Here is a 19,081-nt window from a genome sequence, read left to right as displayed (position 1 = left end):
ATTGTGTTTGGAGGTTTCAAACTCGAGACCTTTAAAACACAAACAAAATAGAAAACTTACTATTTGAAAAAATCATAACTAGTTTTCATTTAAATTTAAAACATAAACACCCATAACAAGAGACTGACAACTCATCAAGCTCCTTAAGTGAGATTTTGAAAGTTCAATTTTCATTCATCGTAATGGATAAGGGTTGTGGGTTGTGACTTATTCACTTTTATAAATAAATAAATTTTAAAAAAATATTAACATCATATTGACCAAGCAACAACTCTAGCCTTAGAAGGGGAGTCACCATAGTGTTAATTAGACACTTTTTTTATTTTATTTTTTAACATAAACAAATAAAAATATAAGTTTTTATTAAATCATTTAAACTTCTAAAACAATGGACATGGATTTCAAAGAAATACGATCTTAAATGAGGTTGACAAAGAATAATAGTCGGTTTGATAAGCAAAAATTTGGAAAACAATAGAAACACAATTTATTTTATAACCTTTTTTTTTTGCAAATTGGATAAAAATATGTTAAAAAAATAATTAAGTATAAAATAAACTTCATAGTTTTTTATGCCCAAAAAACTATGGCATTGTTGTAATGCACTCTTGTCAAATAGAACGGAACATTCTCATTTCTATGATTTTTAATTTACAAATTATGACAAATATATTTATAATTAGGGGTGTGCATAATAAAATTCAGTTGATACAAAGATTGGATTGCATGCTCTCATACAAGTATTTTGAACCCAAACAATAAATATCCAATAAGTTAAACTTTCACAGTGAATTTAGTGTCACTAGACCTTTTGGATCTATGCAACTCTTCTATTTAATTCACCACATGCTTTAATGCATATTATACCTGTTTATTTTTTAATTGTTTTTATACAATTTCTTTTCTGTTAAGAGTAACCACCTCATCATGCTTTGAATTCTTAATTTTTTTAAAATAAATTGTAGGTTTGAGTCCTCTACTTTTCTCTCTTTTTACTTTTAAACTCTTAGAAATGACCCTCACGTAATTCTTTTACTTATTGAAAATAGATTCTACTTGATCTCTTTCTCTCTAAAAATGAGCCAAGAATAGTGATCTGTATTTTTCAAAAATAGAGGACTAATCGATCGTATTTTTTTAAAAATAGAGTGATTAGTCCCAGTCTTTCGAATCAGAGGATAGAGAAAAATAGAGAGAGATTAATCTGGATATTACGGTTTATTAATATTTCTTAAAAAAATGCAATAAATTTAGAACAGATTAACATATTAATTATTTTATTTCTGAATTCTCCTCGATGACTTTTGTAGTAAAGGTGTGGTTTTTTTTAAAAAAATTTAATTTTTAATTTAATTTTTAATTTAATTTTTTATCCAATTGGCAAAAGCAGAGTATTTAGCATCACGCATCCGCCTTCCTCGTTCCATCGGCAGAATTCTTGGATCCATCTGCGTTAGCGCCGTCAAGGGATCATGGAGGTGTCCATGGGGTTGCCTCCTGACGGGGGTTCCATCATCAGCAACTCCTCTGTCTCAGCTGCAGTGCCGGCCGGACCTACAACGCCCTCAACGAGGTTGATCCAAATCGCGGAATCCCTAAGGTTGGAGCATCAGTTCCTGAGGGTGCCCTTCGAGCATCTCAAGAAGACGATCAGGGGGAATCACCGCAGCGTCGAGAAGGAGGTCTCGGTTGTGCTCTCTGGCGTTGCCGATGCTGCTGACCGCTCAGAGGGAATGTCCAAAGAGGACGCCGTCACCCATCTTACCTCCCTCGTTTCCCGTCTCCAGGGACTCAAGCGCAAGGTAACTAACTTCTACGGACCCTCTTCCCATTCCCCTTTTCTTGTTCCTCTATTTACTTTGTTGGCCACTAATTAATTTGTCAATTCCCGTCATGGATCTTGTCAATGAATAACATCATCTCTTGATCCCAATCACATGGTTCGCCGGTCAATTAGCTTGAAGAAGGCAACAGGACTGAGAATTTGCAAGCTCAACGATGCCGTGCAAGACTGAATCATTTGGATGGAGTAGATGCGGGGAATATGTCGGATTGGAGCAACACGAGGCTGAAGCGGATTCTGGTGGATTACATGCTGCGCATGTCATACTATGACACCGCCGCCAAGATGGCAGAAATCAGCAATATGCAGGCTTGATCCTTCTCCTCAACCTTCTTTAGTTATTTTAGCTCAATCCCTTTTTGAATGTTGATACTTTTACTGTCCGTTCATTTTCATTTCCCCTTGCACTGAACTTTTTTTTAGAGTGTTATATTATTTGCTACGAGTGATCAATATATACCCTTATTTCTTTTCTTTGGTTGATTTCATGGATGCAACTGCTCACACTGCTAACCTAGAAGACTGAAATTGCTGTCTTATGATTCTGCTCTATGCAAAATTGTTATTTTTTTTTTCTGTTGCCTGAATTTTGAATATGTGGTTTCAATCCTTAATATTTCTTGTTGAATATGTGGTTTCAATCCTTAAAATTTCTTGCAAGATCATTCAGGTGTATGCCTTCCAATGCAATTATAGTTTGTTATTGGTACTCGTTTGGCAAAAGATTTGTTCTTGCGAGCTGCTAGACATCATCATTTCTTATTTGATGGTCTGATTTGTTGTAGGATCTTGTAGATATTGATGCCTTTCTTGATGCAAAAAGAGTAATTGACTCACTCCACAATAAGGAAGTGGCTCCTGCTCTTGCTTGGTGCATAGACAATAGGGCAAGGTTGAAAAAATCAAAGGTATGCTGTGCTGATTGTGATTTGTCTATTTTTTTATTGATAATGTTCTGAAGTACTAATTTACAAAGTAAAATTTTACTGAGAAGGAAATAGTCGATAAGAAATTTCATACAGATATGATTAAAGCAAATTGGACATTCCACTAAAGGTCTTGGGCATATATGCATTCTAACAGACTAATACCCGATTCAGGCATCAAAGTTCTTTGTTGGGCCATGCACCACTTGAAATGGAATCACTAATTCTGTTGCCTGTTGATCACTGACCTCACTCAGGAATGATGTGATTTCTTTTTTATTATTTAAATAATTGCCCATGGTATGATTCTAGACTGACCTATAAATGTAATGTTTCAGAGCCCATTTATGGTTGCTGAATGAGTTAGATTGCAGATGGTCATTAAATTACTTTAGGCAAACATTGTTAATTGATGAAGTCCTTGTTCCACTAAAAAATATTTCTCTATATACCCAAATGCATTTCCAATTTGTGGAAGCTAATCATAACTTAGTTGCACTACATCTTGCAGAGTAAATTTGAGTTTCAGTTGCGGCTGCAGGAATTCATAGAGTTGGTACGAGCTGAAAACAATTTGCAGGCTATCACATATGCTCGGAAGTATCTTGCACCATGGGGTGCTACCCATATGAAGGAACTACAGCGAGTCATGGCAACATTGGCGTTTAAAAGTAGTACCGAATGCGTTAATTACAAGGCAAGTCTTATACTCTTCAGTCTATAGCTTTTGTTGAATGCGGTAGTCTGGTATCCTTTTCCTTGCAAACTTCAACCTTTATGGTGCACAGGTGCCAATTTAATTTGGTGATGAAGATTTTAAACTGAATTAAATTCATCAACCTTTTTTTTTAAGTTGAAAGCAACTGTATTTGTAAGGGATGATTTGGGTTTTTTATGATTATTCCGAGACTAGTTCTGGAGTCAATGTTACATTAGGAGACATGTCCTGTAAAAACACTACAATAGCATAGTGGTAATATATATGGCTCTTATTATGTTTAGTAAAACCGTATTTTCTTTATTAAAATTAAACTATGTACAGAAATGCTACCATACTAATTGATTTGGATTAAATTAGATTGTACAGTTTAAATTAGGGCTTTTTGGAAATAAGTGGAATAATACGCTTTTTAATATGCCACAATTTAAAGCACCCATTACTTTGAGGAAAACTACATGATAAAATGTAGCCTGAGAAGGGAAACCAAAAATTAGTGAATCTTTTTTTATTTGGTTGGGTGCTTTATTCAATTCATCCTGATCTTCAATACTCTCTTGCGCTCCTTGCTAATAGGGCTGTCCGTGTGCTTGGGCTGCTTCAACTTAAAAAAGTGGTATCGGTTGATTTTTTGGGCTGGGATTAATTCCTAGATTGGCTGACCTTGAAAACTAAATAAGTTTAAGAATTTGGAAGAAAGCTTACTAGTTAATGCCATAGTCCTAAGGATCTGGTTTCAAGATAAGGAGAGCCAGGCCAAACCTGGGTTTTACAATCCTCATTATGGACAACCCTGATCTGTTTCTTCTTTATGCTCTTGCCTTTTGCCTTTTTAAAATCTTAAATAAGAACTAGAAGCAGATATGATTTAATTTGATAAAAAGGAAAACATAGACCTAACTGAGGGCTTTAAAAAAGCTGAATTAAATCGGTGTAAGTTGAGTTTGGTTTGATTTGTTAATTTTCTTCTGTCTCTTGTAATGGAAATTGAATCAGTAGTCAGAGAGCTGCATACAAGTTAGTAAACATTTTGTTTCCAGTTTCTGGTACACTATCGTTGATGTGAAGATTCTCTTCTTGCTCCATATCCATCCGGCTTATGTTGATTTTCTTAATCTGCCACTGTCTATAAAAAAAATGATTGTCCCTTGCAAAGAGCATGAAGACTTTCTTTGCTTAATTGCATTGAGATTGTAATAACATCTTAAATTCCACTAGTATTCTGTTTATAACTCTCAAACTAATTCTGTAATGATTTTCTTTAAGGAAATTATTTGTCTCTAAAATAAAGGCTGGTGTCAGATTTCTTCCCTGGTGCATGCTTTTGTTCATATTCGTCCCTCCGTCAGACCACCTATTTAACATCATTACACCTCCTGATATGGATTGTGTGCAGTTTATCTACAATTGCTGTGAAATGGCAATTAAAAATATATGCATGTGTATATTTTTAATGTTTTTTTAGAAAATAATTGTACCTATTTATATTTTACGAAACAATCGTTGTCAAATCTTAATATGAATATGACAAAATTGAGCTATTAATTTTTTATATTAACATGAGAGTTCTTGTAAAATATGGGTATCAACATGAAAAATAAAGTAACTTAGGGTTAGTTTTATATGTTATAAACAGTTTTGTGAGGGGGTTGTTTTTGTATAATTTAGATCACTATGTTTCATGTTTATATCCATTTTTTGCAGGAGCTTTTTCTGTAAAGTTTCAACAATTAAGAAAACGCATCTATCATGTTATGAAAAATTGTCAAGTGTTTTTTGTAAAAATAGTTAGAAGTATGGACTGAAAAAATTAAGAAATATTTGAATTGTCGCGTGGCAGCTGACAGGTGTAAGCTGTCCACATGTATTACCACATAAACTGCAGATGGAACATTGTCAGACATGTGGCTGATTGATGGACGGAAACAGATAAAACCCTTCACTTCAATAACGAAATAGAACATTTTTCGCTTTATGAAATTGAACATCAGCCATCAGGCTCCATTTCATGGAGTGACAGACCCCTTAACCCTTATAGTTAAAATAGCTTTCATGTTGTTCTTATGATGAAATAGTTTTTCTTTATAATTTAGAACATCTGTGTTTGGATTGTTAGGAAAGGGAAGTTATTTTCTTGAGTTTCTTGGACAGGTTTTATTTGAACCCAAGCAGTGGGATTATTTAGTTGAGCAATTTAAACATGAGTTCTGCAAATTGTATGGCATGACACTTGAACCTTTGCTGAATATATATCTACAAGCGGGATTGTCTGCTCTAAAGACGCCGTATCCTGCATGAATTTTATTTGATAAACTTCATCTCTGCGTGATTTAAATTGAGGTATGGCTTTTTGACATTTCCTTCTGGAACTTGGTGATAATAAGAAAATGAAGTAATATTTTAATAGATGGACAATACTAGAATTCCTTTATGAAATCCATATTAATGGAAAATAACTCACTATTAGCAAATGGCTATGCTTGGAGCACAAAGGGCGTGAGCAGAGTGAGAGCTCTTTTCTTGTGAAGACTCTTATGAAGTTCAGTGAGACTTGAGTCGAGTGATTATAATTGCTGAAATATTTAATAGGTTGCAGTTTGTTTATCTTAATGAGAAAATGAAGGAATATTTTAACAGATGAAGTACATTGCTAGAATTTTGTTTCTTCTTGACCTCTCTAAGATTTTCGTATGAAGAGGGTTGTCCCATAGAAGATCCTCTTTCACAAGATGTGTTCCGGGAATTGGCTGCACCACTTCCTTTTTCAAAGCAACATCATTCAAAGCTTGTTTGCCACATAACGAAAGAGCTGATGGACACAGAGAACCCCCCTCTTGTATTGCCAAATGGCTATGTGTATAGCACAAAGGTATTGAGCATTATTAGAACTGCAGATTCTCTTGTGAAGATCCCTTTGAAGACTTGAATTGAGTAGTTATGGTTTAATTTAGCCACTGAAATGTTTTATAGGTTACAATTTGCTCATCTTGTTTTATTTGCATGGCAGGCGCTTGAGGAAATGGCGAAGAGTAATGATGGCAAAGTTACTTGTCCTAGGACAGGTGCTGTTTTCAACTATACTCAGCTTGTCAAGGCTTTCATATCCTAGGACGTGCTATCATGGATACTTCTGCTGGAACTTGGTCCCATTAGTTGGAAAACTACAGGTATTTGTGGAAGATTACCCTCTGATCAAAGGCGTATGTTCTGTCTGTTAACTAATGTTTATAAGACAATCAATGTGGATAAATGGTGAAGGTAAATTTATGTTCTTCCATCTATGAAGAAGAAAACTTTTTCACCTTCCAAGGTTCAAGATCTCTTGTCTATATCGGATAAATTGTTGCATTTCATCATTTTGAACTCCCACGACCACAGCTGCCCCAATGATCTGATGGAATCATGTTATATTTGTTATCTCTTTTGCGCTGTTGCTTTAGTTTATAGCTTTTGGCTTCTTGCTTCACTAGTGCGCACCAGATTTTAAGCATGAATGTTTGTTTGTTTGTTTGTTTGTTTGTTTTTCTGCTTTTGGTTAATAGTTCTCTGTGAATGCTTCTGAAATTCTTGAAGTTGGAATGAGGATGATGACGGATATGGGCAGAGCAAAGCCGGAGACATGCAAATATAGATGGAATCATGCTATACTTGTTCCATCTCTTGTGTGCTTGTTTTAGCATAGAGTTTCTTGGGTTCTTGCTTTGGCTGCACGAATCAGATTTTAAGCATTTCTCAGCTTCTTTATATTAAAGTTTACACCTGAATCTCTGTTATAGTTGGGATGAGGTGATGACACAGATGGCCAGCAAACTTGGATGGGTCCATCTGTCTAACTTGCGCAGTATGGTATGATCTACAGCTGATTGAAATGGCGTTCTCACTGTGTTGCTGTAACTAGGGCTTGATACCTGACTCGACGTGAAGGGATGTAACTTGCTTGATCTGGACTAGGATGTGGTCTTATGGATCCGAATCATACTTCATGGATATATATGGGCTCTCGTTTTTCGTTCTCTCTTGCCTGTTGTCTCTTGTCCGTGCATGATATATTAACTTTATGCAGTGCCTTAGTAGAGTACTATGCACTAAGAACTGGAACCGTCGGGCTGTCTAACCCAGTTGGACTGGATCTGAAGGTTAGGGTGATATACTTCCTCTTTAACCCCTTGTTTGGTTTGTGGGATGGGGAGGAGAATAGAGGGTTTGGAAAAAGTTTTATGTTTGGTTCAATGGAGGAGTGTAGAGAGGTAATTTATTTTTTTTTGTTTGGTTCAAAGGAGTGAGGAGAGATGTAATGTATATTTTACTAATTTATCCTTTTATATAAAATTGATCATAAATTTTTTTTTATATGTATTTAAAATTATTTTGTACAAATTTTGTTAATATTAATATTAATATTACTAATAATATTATTTGTGCAATAATATTATTATTATTATAATATTATTTTAAAACTAATACTATAATTATTGAATTTTTTATATTTATTTATTTATTTTTATTTTTATTATTATTAAATTATTATTATTAATTTTTAATTGACACATTAAAAAATTAAGGAAAAAAATAATATGAAAGATGAAATTAGGTTTTAAATAGCTATTATAAAAAAAATTTAAATTGATAAAAAGTAATTTGGTTTTTTTATAAAAGTTTAGTAAGTAAAATATAGGGTTTTTTAAGTAAGTGAGGATATAATGGGAATTATAGAAATTAGTGAAAGATACTATTAATATTTTATATTATTTAATTAAAATAATTATAATAACAAACATCCATTCTCCCAAAAGGCCTTAATTTGGGAGTGGATTATGAAGGGATGAAAAAGGGTGCTTTACCCCCTTACCCCCTTCACTCCAGTAACCAAATACTCATTACACCCTCAACAATCTTCTCATCCCACCCCACTCTCCCAATTAAACATAACTGGACGGGTAGGCTGAGATCCGCTATTGAACTTTATGACTCAAGCAGTTCGACTATGAACCATTTGAGCCAAGTCGGGTTCACATGGTTTTAATAAATCTCAAATTATATTTTATATTATTTACTTTATTTATAAAATTGAGTTCGACCTTTGGACCATTGGCCACCACTTTATTTTTGAGCTAGATTGAAACCACTAAACTGGGGCTTCCCCAACCCACCGTTTTGTGAGTCTGACCGACGCGGTTTAAATTTGTCCTGGTGCTTCATTTGTGTATCTTCATAATTGGCCTTAGATAAGTAACAGAAATTAAAAAATGTCTCGTAGAAGAAGACTAATGCATTATTAAGAATCTTATGCGCTGGTCAGGATTACGTGGAACTCCTAATCTGCAGTCCACTACATCCCCCATTAGAATTTATTTAAAAAATAATAATATTCAGGAAAGTTTTTGTTGATAAGATTGAGGCTGATCGAGGGCAAAAGGGCAAAACTCTCCTGCCCTCAAACCCCTCAGCCTGGTTCTTCTTCTTCTTCTTCTTCTTGGCAGCTTGGCGCTCCATTCGGTTTCGAGAGGTAATGACGGTTAGATTGATAACAGTTTTGAACATCCATACCACTCCGATCTTGATTTCTATTTTGTTGTTCGTCTTTTTCATCTTATGGTTCCCCGATTCACACAAGATCCTTCTCTCTCTTCTCTTCTTGATTTTCTTTTTCTTCGTCTGCTCTACTTAGTGATGGATCTGGTTCATCGAGTATTATGTGTGCTTGGATCTGGTCATACATATATACACAACTTATCTCGCTGCTCATTTGGCTCGGTTACTGATCCGAGTGATGATTTCCCATCATCTTAACTGAGGTCGACGGTTGAAAATTTTTCACGATGAGGTTATTATTCCGGCCAACAAATTACTTATACAAGGGTAGATGCCTTTATTGAGGAGTAGATTGTCAAATAAAGAAGATATCTTGCTAACTCTATGCTTATTACTGATTGATCTATTAGGAGGCAAGTTATATAATATGAACGTCTGTTTGAATTTTGAGATGTTTTTGTTGTTCTCTTTCCAGAAGTAAAACATTTAGGTGGATAGCTCTCTAACCGGACTTTTTGCAAAACTGCTGGAAATTTCTCAATTAAGTTGACCTTAGTTGTGAATGAAGGAATTCATTCATCTTGAAAGGTTGGTTTTTTTTTTTTTCCTTCTTTTTCCCAAATTAAAGCTCATGCTACTCCCTTTTAAGTGGGATCATAAAAAGTTTCTCCATCTTTTTCCTTCTTTTCGATACAACCATAGCATATACATGAGATTTTTGCGCTTTTTCGGAGGAAAGTGCCCACTGCATGGCAGAGTAATATCTGTGTTCAGGCTTGCATATAATGGTCTAAAATGGTCATGTTTGGGATACAGAATGTTTGTTATGGAAGAAACTTGAGCATATTTCACTTTCACTAGTCTGTGCTGTGTAGCAGAGAATTGAAGGGAAAAGCGGTCTGTCACTTAATGAACCACTTCATAAATGGGTGCCTAATATTTGTTGATTGCAATTGTGCCAATTTTCCTATGCTGATCAAGTTTAGGTTTGAAAGAGGGCCTTTACTTGTGGCTTCAATTAGAAAATCTTATTCAGGTGGCTATCTTTCTCCTTTTTCCAATTGCTAAAATCATCAGTTGTCTTTTGGTTTAAAAAGACTTTCCTCATATTATTGCAAACACCATGTTTATGCATATATATGGCTACTCAATATTTTAATCTTTGACAGTATTCCTTCGATTGATAAAGAGTAAAACTTTATCAGAGGTTTATTTCTGTAATTCCACTCCAGCTGAATGGTCAAGTATTTCTTGAAGTATCTTTTTGAAAGATTTTATTTATTTATTTGGATGACTCTAGCGAGAAGAAACTATACACTTACCTCTTTCTCCTTGAGCAAACTGTAAAATATCTAGATTCTAACCGTAGAGTCTAACCGTGGTAATTTGTCAGTTGGAAACAATGCAAGGACTAATTCGAGCAATCCGATCAAACGGAAGTATCCTTACATCTGCTGTTCGCCTCTCCATTGCAAACCCTGTTGTGCGACCTACTGTCTTTTCACGGTTTCAGTCAGTTTCTTCTGCTCGGTTGGAAGAGCATGGATTTGAAAGCACCACAATTTCTGACATTCTAAAAGCAAAAGGTAAAAATGCAGATGGTTCCTGGTTGTGGTGCACCACTAATGATACTGTTTATGATGCTGTAAAATCGGTATGTATCATGTTGTCTCTGTTTATTCCTTGTTACAATGTTATGTAGGGGCTTCAGACTGAAATTTTCATCGGCTGAATCTGTTGGTCTATGTTCAACCTTTGGAGATGTGATAGCTGACTAATAATTTGTATCAGATGACTCAGCACAATGTTGGAGCTTTGGTGGTCGTGAAACCTGAAGAAGAGAAGGCAATTGCTGGAATTATCACTGAGAGAGGTGCTCAGAGTGCTCAGTTTCGAAGTTTGCTCCTATTTGTTTGTGTACTGGATGATTCTTTACATGATTTACCATTAAGTAATGCATACTAGAAATTATGCTAATCTGCTTGCTAGGTAAATTACAGTTTTATTCTGCTATGCAACATATGAGTGTATGGTTTTGATATTACCTTTCTGGAACGTGATGATGTTGTCAGTTGATGAAGATTCGGTTTTTATGTTCACCAGGAAAATGAAGACTGCCCATTTATCAGCCTTCTTTTGCCACTCTTTGTCATCCTCAGTATCTCAGATCTCCTTTGCCTATGATTTGTGTGAAGTTTTTGAATTTAGTGGTTTTTGTTGATGGAGGATGAGTTGGGCATCATATAAATGACTAATCTTACCTTAGGTATTGATATCTAGAGGCTGGTAGGATCTTGTATGCCTTGAGGATTAACGGAAGCTAATTTTTAAAGCATTGTTGAGCATATATATTAAAATTTTTATTCTGTTCTCTTAGGGTGTTCTATTGTTCACTTACAACATGTTGAGATATTTACGCATTTGTTATTCCTTTTGATATCAGATTACCTAAGGAAAATCATCGTGCAGGGGAGATCATCCAAGTCTACAAAAGTTGGGGACATCATGACTGAGGAGGTGCTCTTTACATAATTGTTATTTCTGTGATTTACAAGCATTTCCAGGACTTAAGATTTTCTAATTACCTTTCTGGTTTCACAATAAATTAGCTAAGGCTCTTTTAAAATTTGCTTGATGCATGTCTGCTGCTATCTAGTTTTTCATGAATTGTGCTGGTTAACTCCAAAATGAAAATGAAATTGGGAATTCTGCCTACATAACATACCACTTATCTGTTTTTTTCTCAACAGAATAAGCTGATTACTGTGACCCCTGACACCAAAGTTCTGCGGGCTATGCAGCTGATGACAGGTTTGTCCTGTCATATCTTATTTTCCTTTTATCCTCAAGCGTCCACCTGGTGTCAATTGTAACTGGTGCATTGGTTTGTGGTGAAAGATAACCGTATCAGGCACATCCCAGTGATAGATGGGAGGGGCATGATCGGCATGGTCTCCATTGGTGATGTTGTCCGTGCTGTTGTGACCGAGCATCGGGAGGAACTGAACCGCCTCAATGCTTATATACAAGGGGGTTATTAGGGTTGGGTGGTGCTTGAATAATAATGCCTGTTGATGATGGCGAAAAATCAAAATGGAAAGACTGATTTTTGCTTCTTAGTTTGCCTTGTGTTGTCAAGTGGTTAGTGTTCGGACAGGATAAGGTTGTACATAAGTTGGTCTTTTCTGTCTCTCCTATGCATTTGTATCTGGTGACAAGTGACAAACCAAATACATCCCTGTGGTGAATAAAGGAGTTCCACCAGTGTGTTGAACAAAATGCGAGTAACATGTGCTTAAGAAACAACACAGGGACGCAAAAACATTTTGCTTGGTAGGTCTGATAAGCTCTTGGAGTTGAGAAGCTTCCTGCCGTTGGCATATCTTTATTAAATGGGTATAATATAATATTTGGTTGCTATATATTTCTCCATCAGGTGACCCGATCTGACATCTACTTCTCTGGCTGGCCAAGAACACCCTCCAATGAGAATTGGTGGTCATGGGGTTGTTGGTAGCACGCGAAGAGACCTGGTTAATGCAAATTATTATGCAGCACCTTTTTATTATTCCTGCAATGAAAGCATGCACTCACGAGACTGTTGTGAGTGTGTGAGCGGTTAATTCTTGCCTAAAGGACAGGATGAGCGAGTGTTAAATTGCAGTTATTCGGCAAAGGTAATTGTCCCCATTTCCTGTTCCCAACATGCATGCACGTTATGTTTTGAGAGAACATTAAAAAAATAATAATAATAACCTCAGAAATATCCTTATAACCTCTCAGCACTAAGGTAAAAACCAGAGAGTATGAAGAAGGCATCACAATTGTCCTCGTACGAAACGGTAGAACATCAAAGAGACCAGATACAACAACAAAACAAAGTGAAATTCCTCATGGAGAAAAAATATGAGCAGCCAAAAGCGAGAGAGGGTAAACTGCAGTAATTTATGCTACTACTGTAAATGAGGGAGCTTGAGCACAACTCCAGACCCCACTGGGAATATTAGTAGCATGCACTGCTACTCCAACTCACAAGCAAGCAAGCAGCAATACTCTACGGTCTAAATGTATATATGGATCATGGATGCTTCTTACGGAATGGAATGGGGCCTCTCCTTAGACGGTGTATTACCATCAACTAGTTCAATAACTTCAATCAGAGCACTCCTTTGCTTCAGGAAATTAGGATTTACTGAGGCTCGTGGCAACTGGGACGACAATAACCAAGATGATGATCAGAAGAAGAATGAGGCCAATGCACAGCCATTTGCGGCTGCTCCTCTGGTAGTCTTTGGCACTCTTAAGTTCTTTGGCCCCATCCTTGACGTACTGCGCCGCATTTGTTACATGGTGTTCGATGTCATCCATTGTCTCCCCCTGGGCCTCCACCATCACCGCCATGTCCAGGAACACCTGGTGGAGCTCCAGCAGGCTCCGCTCTATCTCCTTGGCGGCATCGTGCCGATCTTGGATCTCGTGCACAGTCTCTAGCACCTTGCCGCTTCCGTGTTCAGATATGGCCTTGGAGAAGAGCTCCTCGCTGGCCCCCTCGGAGATAATCTTCTCGATCACCTCCTCCTCGGGGACCTCACCGGCAACTGTGAAATAGCGCCGTTCCACGGTCTCCTTGTACTCGGCCATCATTCTCTGCCTGAGACCCTGGAAATCCATCATCAGTTCCCTCAGCTTCTTCCTGAGGCCATTGGTGACCGAGGTCCGGGTGCGGTCGATGGGGGTACCCTCCCGGAAGCCGGAGAGCCTCCGGTTAGCAGCATTGGCGCGGTCCATGACCTCGAGGCGGTCGCGTATGGCCTTGGCCTTCCTGAGCACCTGGACGATGTCAGAGTTGATGCGGTTGCGGTGGGACCTGAGGGAGTCCGGCTTGTGGAGGGACTTGCTCTCCTCGTTGGCGTCCTGGAGATTCACCAGGAGGGCCCTGATGGAGGCCATCTCTTCCTTCACCAGCCCGGCTTCCTCGAAGAAGTGACCTAAGTTAGCATCCACTTTGCCGATGGTTGCTGCCATCTCAATGGCTGCGGCTTCATCCTCGCCGCCGCCGCCGGCTTCAAGGTCTTTGAGGGCCTCTTTCTTCAGGTCCACGTAGCTCATGAAAGATTTGGTCATCAAGTTGTTCATCTTTTTTTCTGCTTCTCTTTTCTTTTCCTTTGTTTGTGTTTGTTTCCTAATGAGCGCAAGAGAGGAAGGAGAATAAAAGCAAAAGCTAGAACAAAAACAGGAAAGAGTCCAGAAGCAGAAAATCTCTAGCAAGAGAGGAGATTTATGCCAAGCCCTCCTCCTGCCCTTTTGAATTCCTCTACTTGCATTCAACGGTCCGGATCCAAGGAGGAGAATTTAGCCGTTGCCCTTCTCAACGGCTATTACTCCAACGGCTACTTGGTACAAAACCCACCCGGCTGCCAACGTCTTTTTTTTTTTAAATAATAATAAAACACTGCTTAAGAACTTTTTAATTATTTATTTATATACCCGAAAATATTTACGGTATTTTTTTTTTAAAAAAAATATTTTAATTGTTTATATACGGTGAGAATAAAAAAGTATTGCGCAAACATACTCTTTTTCTTTTTATACTAATAATATTATAAAAATTATAAACTCAATAAAAACCAATTTAACTTTCATTAACTGTTTTTTTATGCAAATTACAGTTTGTCTATTACATATATATATACTTTATATATTTCTATTTTTAAAATTATTAAGATTTAAAATAAATAATAATAATTTACATATTGATCCTTCACAATATAAAATATGGTACAACATCTACATCACTTGTCGAGTGAATTCGCATTTGATTGAAGTATTTTCATCTGCTTTTGAAATTTTTTTTAAGATCATAATTGGTAATAAATCAAGGAATATGGTACCATATCACCAATGATTTACATCACTCATCAAGTAAGTTCATATTTGATTGAAACATTTTTCTCATCTCTTGAAACTTATTTAAGGTCATAATTGGTAATGAACCAAGAAAGAAATGCACCCATTGATTTATCAAGTTTACCGGGGGATGTTTAATTTGTACATAAACAGCCCCTGCGAGGTTATAGTTTATCTTTTTTCAAAGAAAAAAAAAAAAACAGCTGACCTCGTATGACACATTGCGACAAGATGATTAGGTTAACACTGTTGCTTAATAGTCTTCCTAACAGACATTCAGACTCCACGGTAAGCATGAGTAAAACACTGGAAATAGTCAATTAATTGCCGTGTCATGATCAGCCAGTAAGTGCTTGGACAACAAGCTTTTTATCTTCTGGCACATAAAAATGCCAATCCATCTGGGTTTTGCATCCTTGTGTTATCAAGTCGAATCTGATTTGTAATTTATGACTGGTAAGTGATAATACTTACAATATGAGTAATAAATACAAACAGCAAGTGTTTTTCCCCCTTTGACCCCTTGACCCAGCACAAAACTGGCTTGATGAGAGCAACACTCGGTATCAGATTTGTTAACCGTAGGCTGAAAAACCATGGCTGCAAAGGCTAGGCGACAGCAAAACCCAGAAAAATCTGGTGACCAATACTTCCTAATTATTATTATTACATTATTCTTTTTTCACTTCCCATTAAAAGAAGAAAAGAAGTGAAAAACAAGAAGAAAGAAGACCAAGGATTAACGAATGAGAAAGGGGAGATAAATCTTTGAGATGAAGAATCAGAAAGGAAAAGAAGAGGGAAACCAGACTTCATGTTGTGTGTTTGCTGGATCGTACTCAAAATCCAAGGAGGAATCTGTAGGAGGCCATTCCTCACAGTCACAGAGTGTTTGGTTGTCAGGTGGCTGCGGTATATACACATTTGCATCTACCATCTCCTTCCCTTTGATTGGCGCCGATCCCACGCAATAGCCGGCCGCGGGCACCCGCACACTTGCGCCTATTAATGGATCTGAACTCGAGCTTGAGCCATCAGCATAGATGCTTATGCTGCTGGATGGGAACATGCGTGTCTCCAAGTCAGTTAGTGGTCTACCATTTGTGACATAGGCGGGTGCGGGTGCTGGTGCTGCGCGTGTTTCTTGGTTTAGCAATCGCCAATATTGCCCCTGCTCATCCATTATGTCTGAAGCCTCGTTTGAGGCAACACTAATGCTGTTGTTGAGAGAGCCTCCCCCACGGGTTGCCTCTTTGGCTCCAGGACCAGGACCAGGACCAGGACCAGGGCTGAGCACTCTGGTTGCGCCCAAAGCCTTGGCGATAGCCGGGTGCGACGGTAGTTTGCCATCAAGCACCTTCGCCTTGAGCACGCCAATGAAGTCGTTGGCAGGGCCGCAGCCGTCCTCGAACGAGAAAGGTGGTAGGTTATCCAACGCCTCATCATCAGGTCCGACTGACGGGGACTTGAAGTTGGTCCGAGCGTTGGCGCCTCGTAGGGTGCGTGCGGCTCTGTCGTAGGCACGAGCAGCGTCTTCAGCGGTGTCGAATGTGCCGAGCCACAACCTCACCTTTTGGAGCGAGTCCTTGATCTCGGCTACCCACCTCCCGGATGGCCTCTGTCGTACGCCGATGAATCTTTTTTCATCCCTTGGCGTTCTCTTGCGCTGTTTTGGACCTTCTCCCACGCCCATACTCTCTCTCTCTCTCTCTCTCTCTCTCTCTCTCTCTCTCCTCCAATTAATTGCCTTGCCTCCTAGTGCTGTGCTGTGCTGTGCTGCCTACTACTACCACTCTTGCTCGTCACTCCAACCGATTCAAACAACACAGTTCAGTTGGAGGAGGAGATCCTGATCATCCATCCAACTGCCAATAACTAATTTAAATGCCAATAACTTAGAAATCAAGCGGTGTGTTATAAATAAAGAAGCAGAAAAGAAGGTTGATGTTGGTTCAGAGAATGGGGAGGAAAATGTCAGCCAGAGGCAGGCGAGGACGTTGGTATCGATGTGAGGCATAATTAAAAATTTATAAAAGAAGAATATAATAAAATAGAGGAGAAGATGGATTAGAGCGAGCGGGGACAGCAATCAGCATGACAAGGATGGACAAGGTTTCGCTGCGAGAGGACAGATGGAAACCTCCGCGCCCCCCGTGCTAATCAACCAATAACAGATTGATATTTTCAACTCTTTAAAAGCTGGTCCACCATGTTAATTGATATATTATATGGTTCCTTGCCTCTATTGTAGTATTGTGCATTGAACCCAGAAGTAGTCAACCATCCCTGTGCCCTGTAGCTCTGACCCGCGAGTTTAGAGATAATGAGGATGAAACTTCTTTAGTTGACCGACAGTGAAAAGCAACTATAGTATTGACTATTGAGGCATGCAGCTGAATGTTTTCGTGGAGAACCAAATTAAGGGAAGCTCTGGTTCCATACCCTCCTGCAGATTGTTATTTTAAAAACACACACACACACACGAGGAGCTTTCGCTGTTAAACAAAGACAAGGCCAAGGCCAAGGGCAAAAAGGCCTTTCACTCTCCCAGTTGGAGGCACTTCATTGAAGGATGATGATTACATGCATGCACGGGAAAGCAAAATTAAGAGAGAGATCTCCAAACAAGACACTTGACAAAACAGTCAATGGACTGAACAAGTTTGGTGGGAGCGGGGTATATAGGAGAACATCAATATCAATACATATATAAACAGAATACCAATGTCAACAGTATTATGCTTGGATGTCACCTGACACCTGCCATTAACGCTTAGGTCTCAAGCAACTTCCTAGTCAAATCCTTGGAGTGGAGAGGGCTCTTAGTATAAGGATTAACAGAGATAGATAAATGGGCATAATTATAGTTGCATTTCATAAGCATAAGAATAAAGAAAAACACATAGTTATGAAAGTGCTTAAGTGCTTAGTTATAGTGAAGGAATCTTCATTTTAAGAGCCATTTTTATTTATTTTTCTTTTTGCTAGAACTTCTAATCATCAATTATTATTTAAATCAGCTTTCATATTATTTTCTTTATTTTTTATATATTATTATTGCTATTAGTATTATAAAATTCTCTGAATTTTTTTTCCGAAGTAGGAGAGCGATGCTTAAGTAGAGAGAAGCTTATTTATGATGCATATGTATGCATGACCAATGGCTGAACTATTTTTGTTTGCATGCCGGTAGAAGTTGGTTCTTTGTTTTTACTTAAAGTTAATTGGAGATGGCGATTGTTCCTGAAAATTGATAAAAACTGTCGTTTATTGGACATGAGGGGCGCGCCGGCCTTGGACAGAAGGCAGGCCGAAACTTTTTCAATTTGACGAGGTTAATTTTGGGGTTTGTAATTAATTAATGGTGACGTGTTAAAAACACCGTTCATAATCATCATTTATTCAGGTTAATGAGCGCTCAAAGGCGTAGCTGGTCACTCGTCTGTTTTTTTTTAATTATACCTCTCTCTGTTTTTTATATGGAGTAATGATATGGTTGGACAAATAAAAGTTAAGCATGAATACGCTAAAACAAATGAGAACAGAAAGAAGTAGAAAAGCCAATGAAATCGTGCGCGTCATTGTTTACGTACGTCCAGTTACCCATCTGACCATCCATCTAACGTGGAAAGCCAAGCGAAATCAAATCAGCAGGTAGTGGATGACGAAGACTAGTTGAAAGGGAGGTTGGGTGTTAACCCACAGCCACCTCTGTTAAGCCAAATATTCAAGATAAAGGTTATCCATCCATGGATCTCCTCCCGGCCTAAACATAAATATCATCAGTCGGAGCACCTGTGTGTGTGTGTGTCGCTCTTGGTGACAGAATCAATCGTCCAATCTGCCTCTTCTGCTGCTGCTGCTGCTGCTGCTTCTTCTTCTTTTATCTCATGCGCCAATTGATTAAAGTTTGCTTAATTAGGCTTTTATTTATTCTGACCATTGATTTGCTTCTCAGGAAATTAAACTGACGGTTTCCGATACTCTATATATAAATATATATATATATATATATATTAATTACCTGTGTCTATTAATTTATGGATGATCATGAGATGATATAACTGGGAATTAATTAGCAAGAGACGTACGTTGAGGACGGGAATGGCGGTATGGCTTTGGGATGAGAACGAGTGGGTGGAGAAAAGACGGGTG

General features: G+C 37.9%; 4 protein-coding genes across 5 annotated transcripts; 2 read left to right on the top strand and 2 right to left on the bottom strand.

Annotated features, from left to right (window-relative positions):
- Positions 1–1,401: 1,401 nt before the first annotated feature.
- On the top strand, positions 1,402–6,904 carry LOC120264820 (protein MAEA homolog). The gene is made up of 7 exons (XM_039272676.1): positions 1,402–1,802; positions 1,958–2,152; positions 2,629–2,751; positions 3,281–3,466; positions 5,639–5,772; positions 6,170–6,356; positions 6,495–6,904. Exons 1-7 carry the CDS (start codon positions 1,473–1,475, stop codon positions 6,594–6,596), a joined length of 1,257 nt encoding a protein of 418 aa, XP_039128610.1. The 5' UTR covers positions 1,402–1,472; the 3' UTR covers positions 6,597–6,904.
- Positions 6,905–8,835: 1,931 nt separating this feature from the next.
- Positions 8,836–12,298, top strand: LOC120264782 (CBS domain-containing protein CBSX3, mitochondrial). 2 transcript variants are annotated; one of them, XM_039272615.1, is made up of 7 exons: positions 8,851–8,993; positions 9,495–9,607; positions 10,413–10,673; positions 10,811–10,892; positions 11,463–11,536; positions 11,770–11,830; positions 11,918–12,298. In XM_039272615.1, the coding sequence occupies exons 3-7, from the start codon at positions 10,422–10,424 to the stop codon at positions 12,058–12,060; spliced, it is 612 nt and encodes a 203-aa protein (XP_039128549.1). In that variant the 5' UTR covers positions 8,851–8,993; positions 9,495–9,607; positions 10,413–10,421; the 3' UTR covers positions 12,061–12,298. The 2 variants fall into 2 exon arrangements, with proteins under 2 accessions (XP_039128547.1, XP_039128549.1); XM_039272613.1 differs by lacking the exon at positions 9,495–9,607 and having other exon boundaries at positions 8,836–8,993.
- A 455-nt stretch (positions 12,299–12,753) lies between these two features.
- Positions 12,754–14,423, bottom strand: LOC120264781 (syntaxin-related protein KNOLLE). Its single transcript, XM_039272612.1, has one exon. The coding sequence runs from the start codon at positions 14,153–14,155 to the stop codon at positions 13,202–13,204; it is 954 nt and encodes a 317-aa protein (XP_039128546.1). The 5' UTR covers positions 14,156–14,423; the 3' UTR covers positions 12,754–13,201.
- A 1,284-nt stretch (positions 14,424–15,707) lies between these two features.
- On the bottom strand, positions 15,708–16,619 carry LOC120264685 (ethylene-responsive transcription factor ERF094-like). Its single transcript, XM_039272510.1, has one exon. It carries the CDS (start codon positions 16,617–16,619, stop codon positions 15,708–15,710), a length of 912 nt encoding a protein of 303 aa, XP_039128444.1.
- Positions 16,620–19,081: the final 2,462 nt, after the last annotated feature.

This window comes from Dioscorea cayenensis, chromosome 7 (genome assembly GCF_009730915.1).
Source record: "Dioscorea cayenensis subsp. rotundata cultivar TDr96_F1 chromosome 7, TDr96_F1_v2_PseudoChromosome.rev07_lg8_w22 25.fasta, whole genome shotgun sequence".
NCBI classification, from domain to species: domain Eukaryota; kingdom Viridiplantae; phylum Streptophyta; class Magnoliopsida; order Dioscoreales; family Dioscoreaceae; genus Dioscorea; species Dioscorea cayenensis.
The sequence above is the reverse complement of the archived record's forward strand: the minus strand, read 5'-3'. Positions and strand labels throughout refer to the sequence as shown.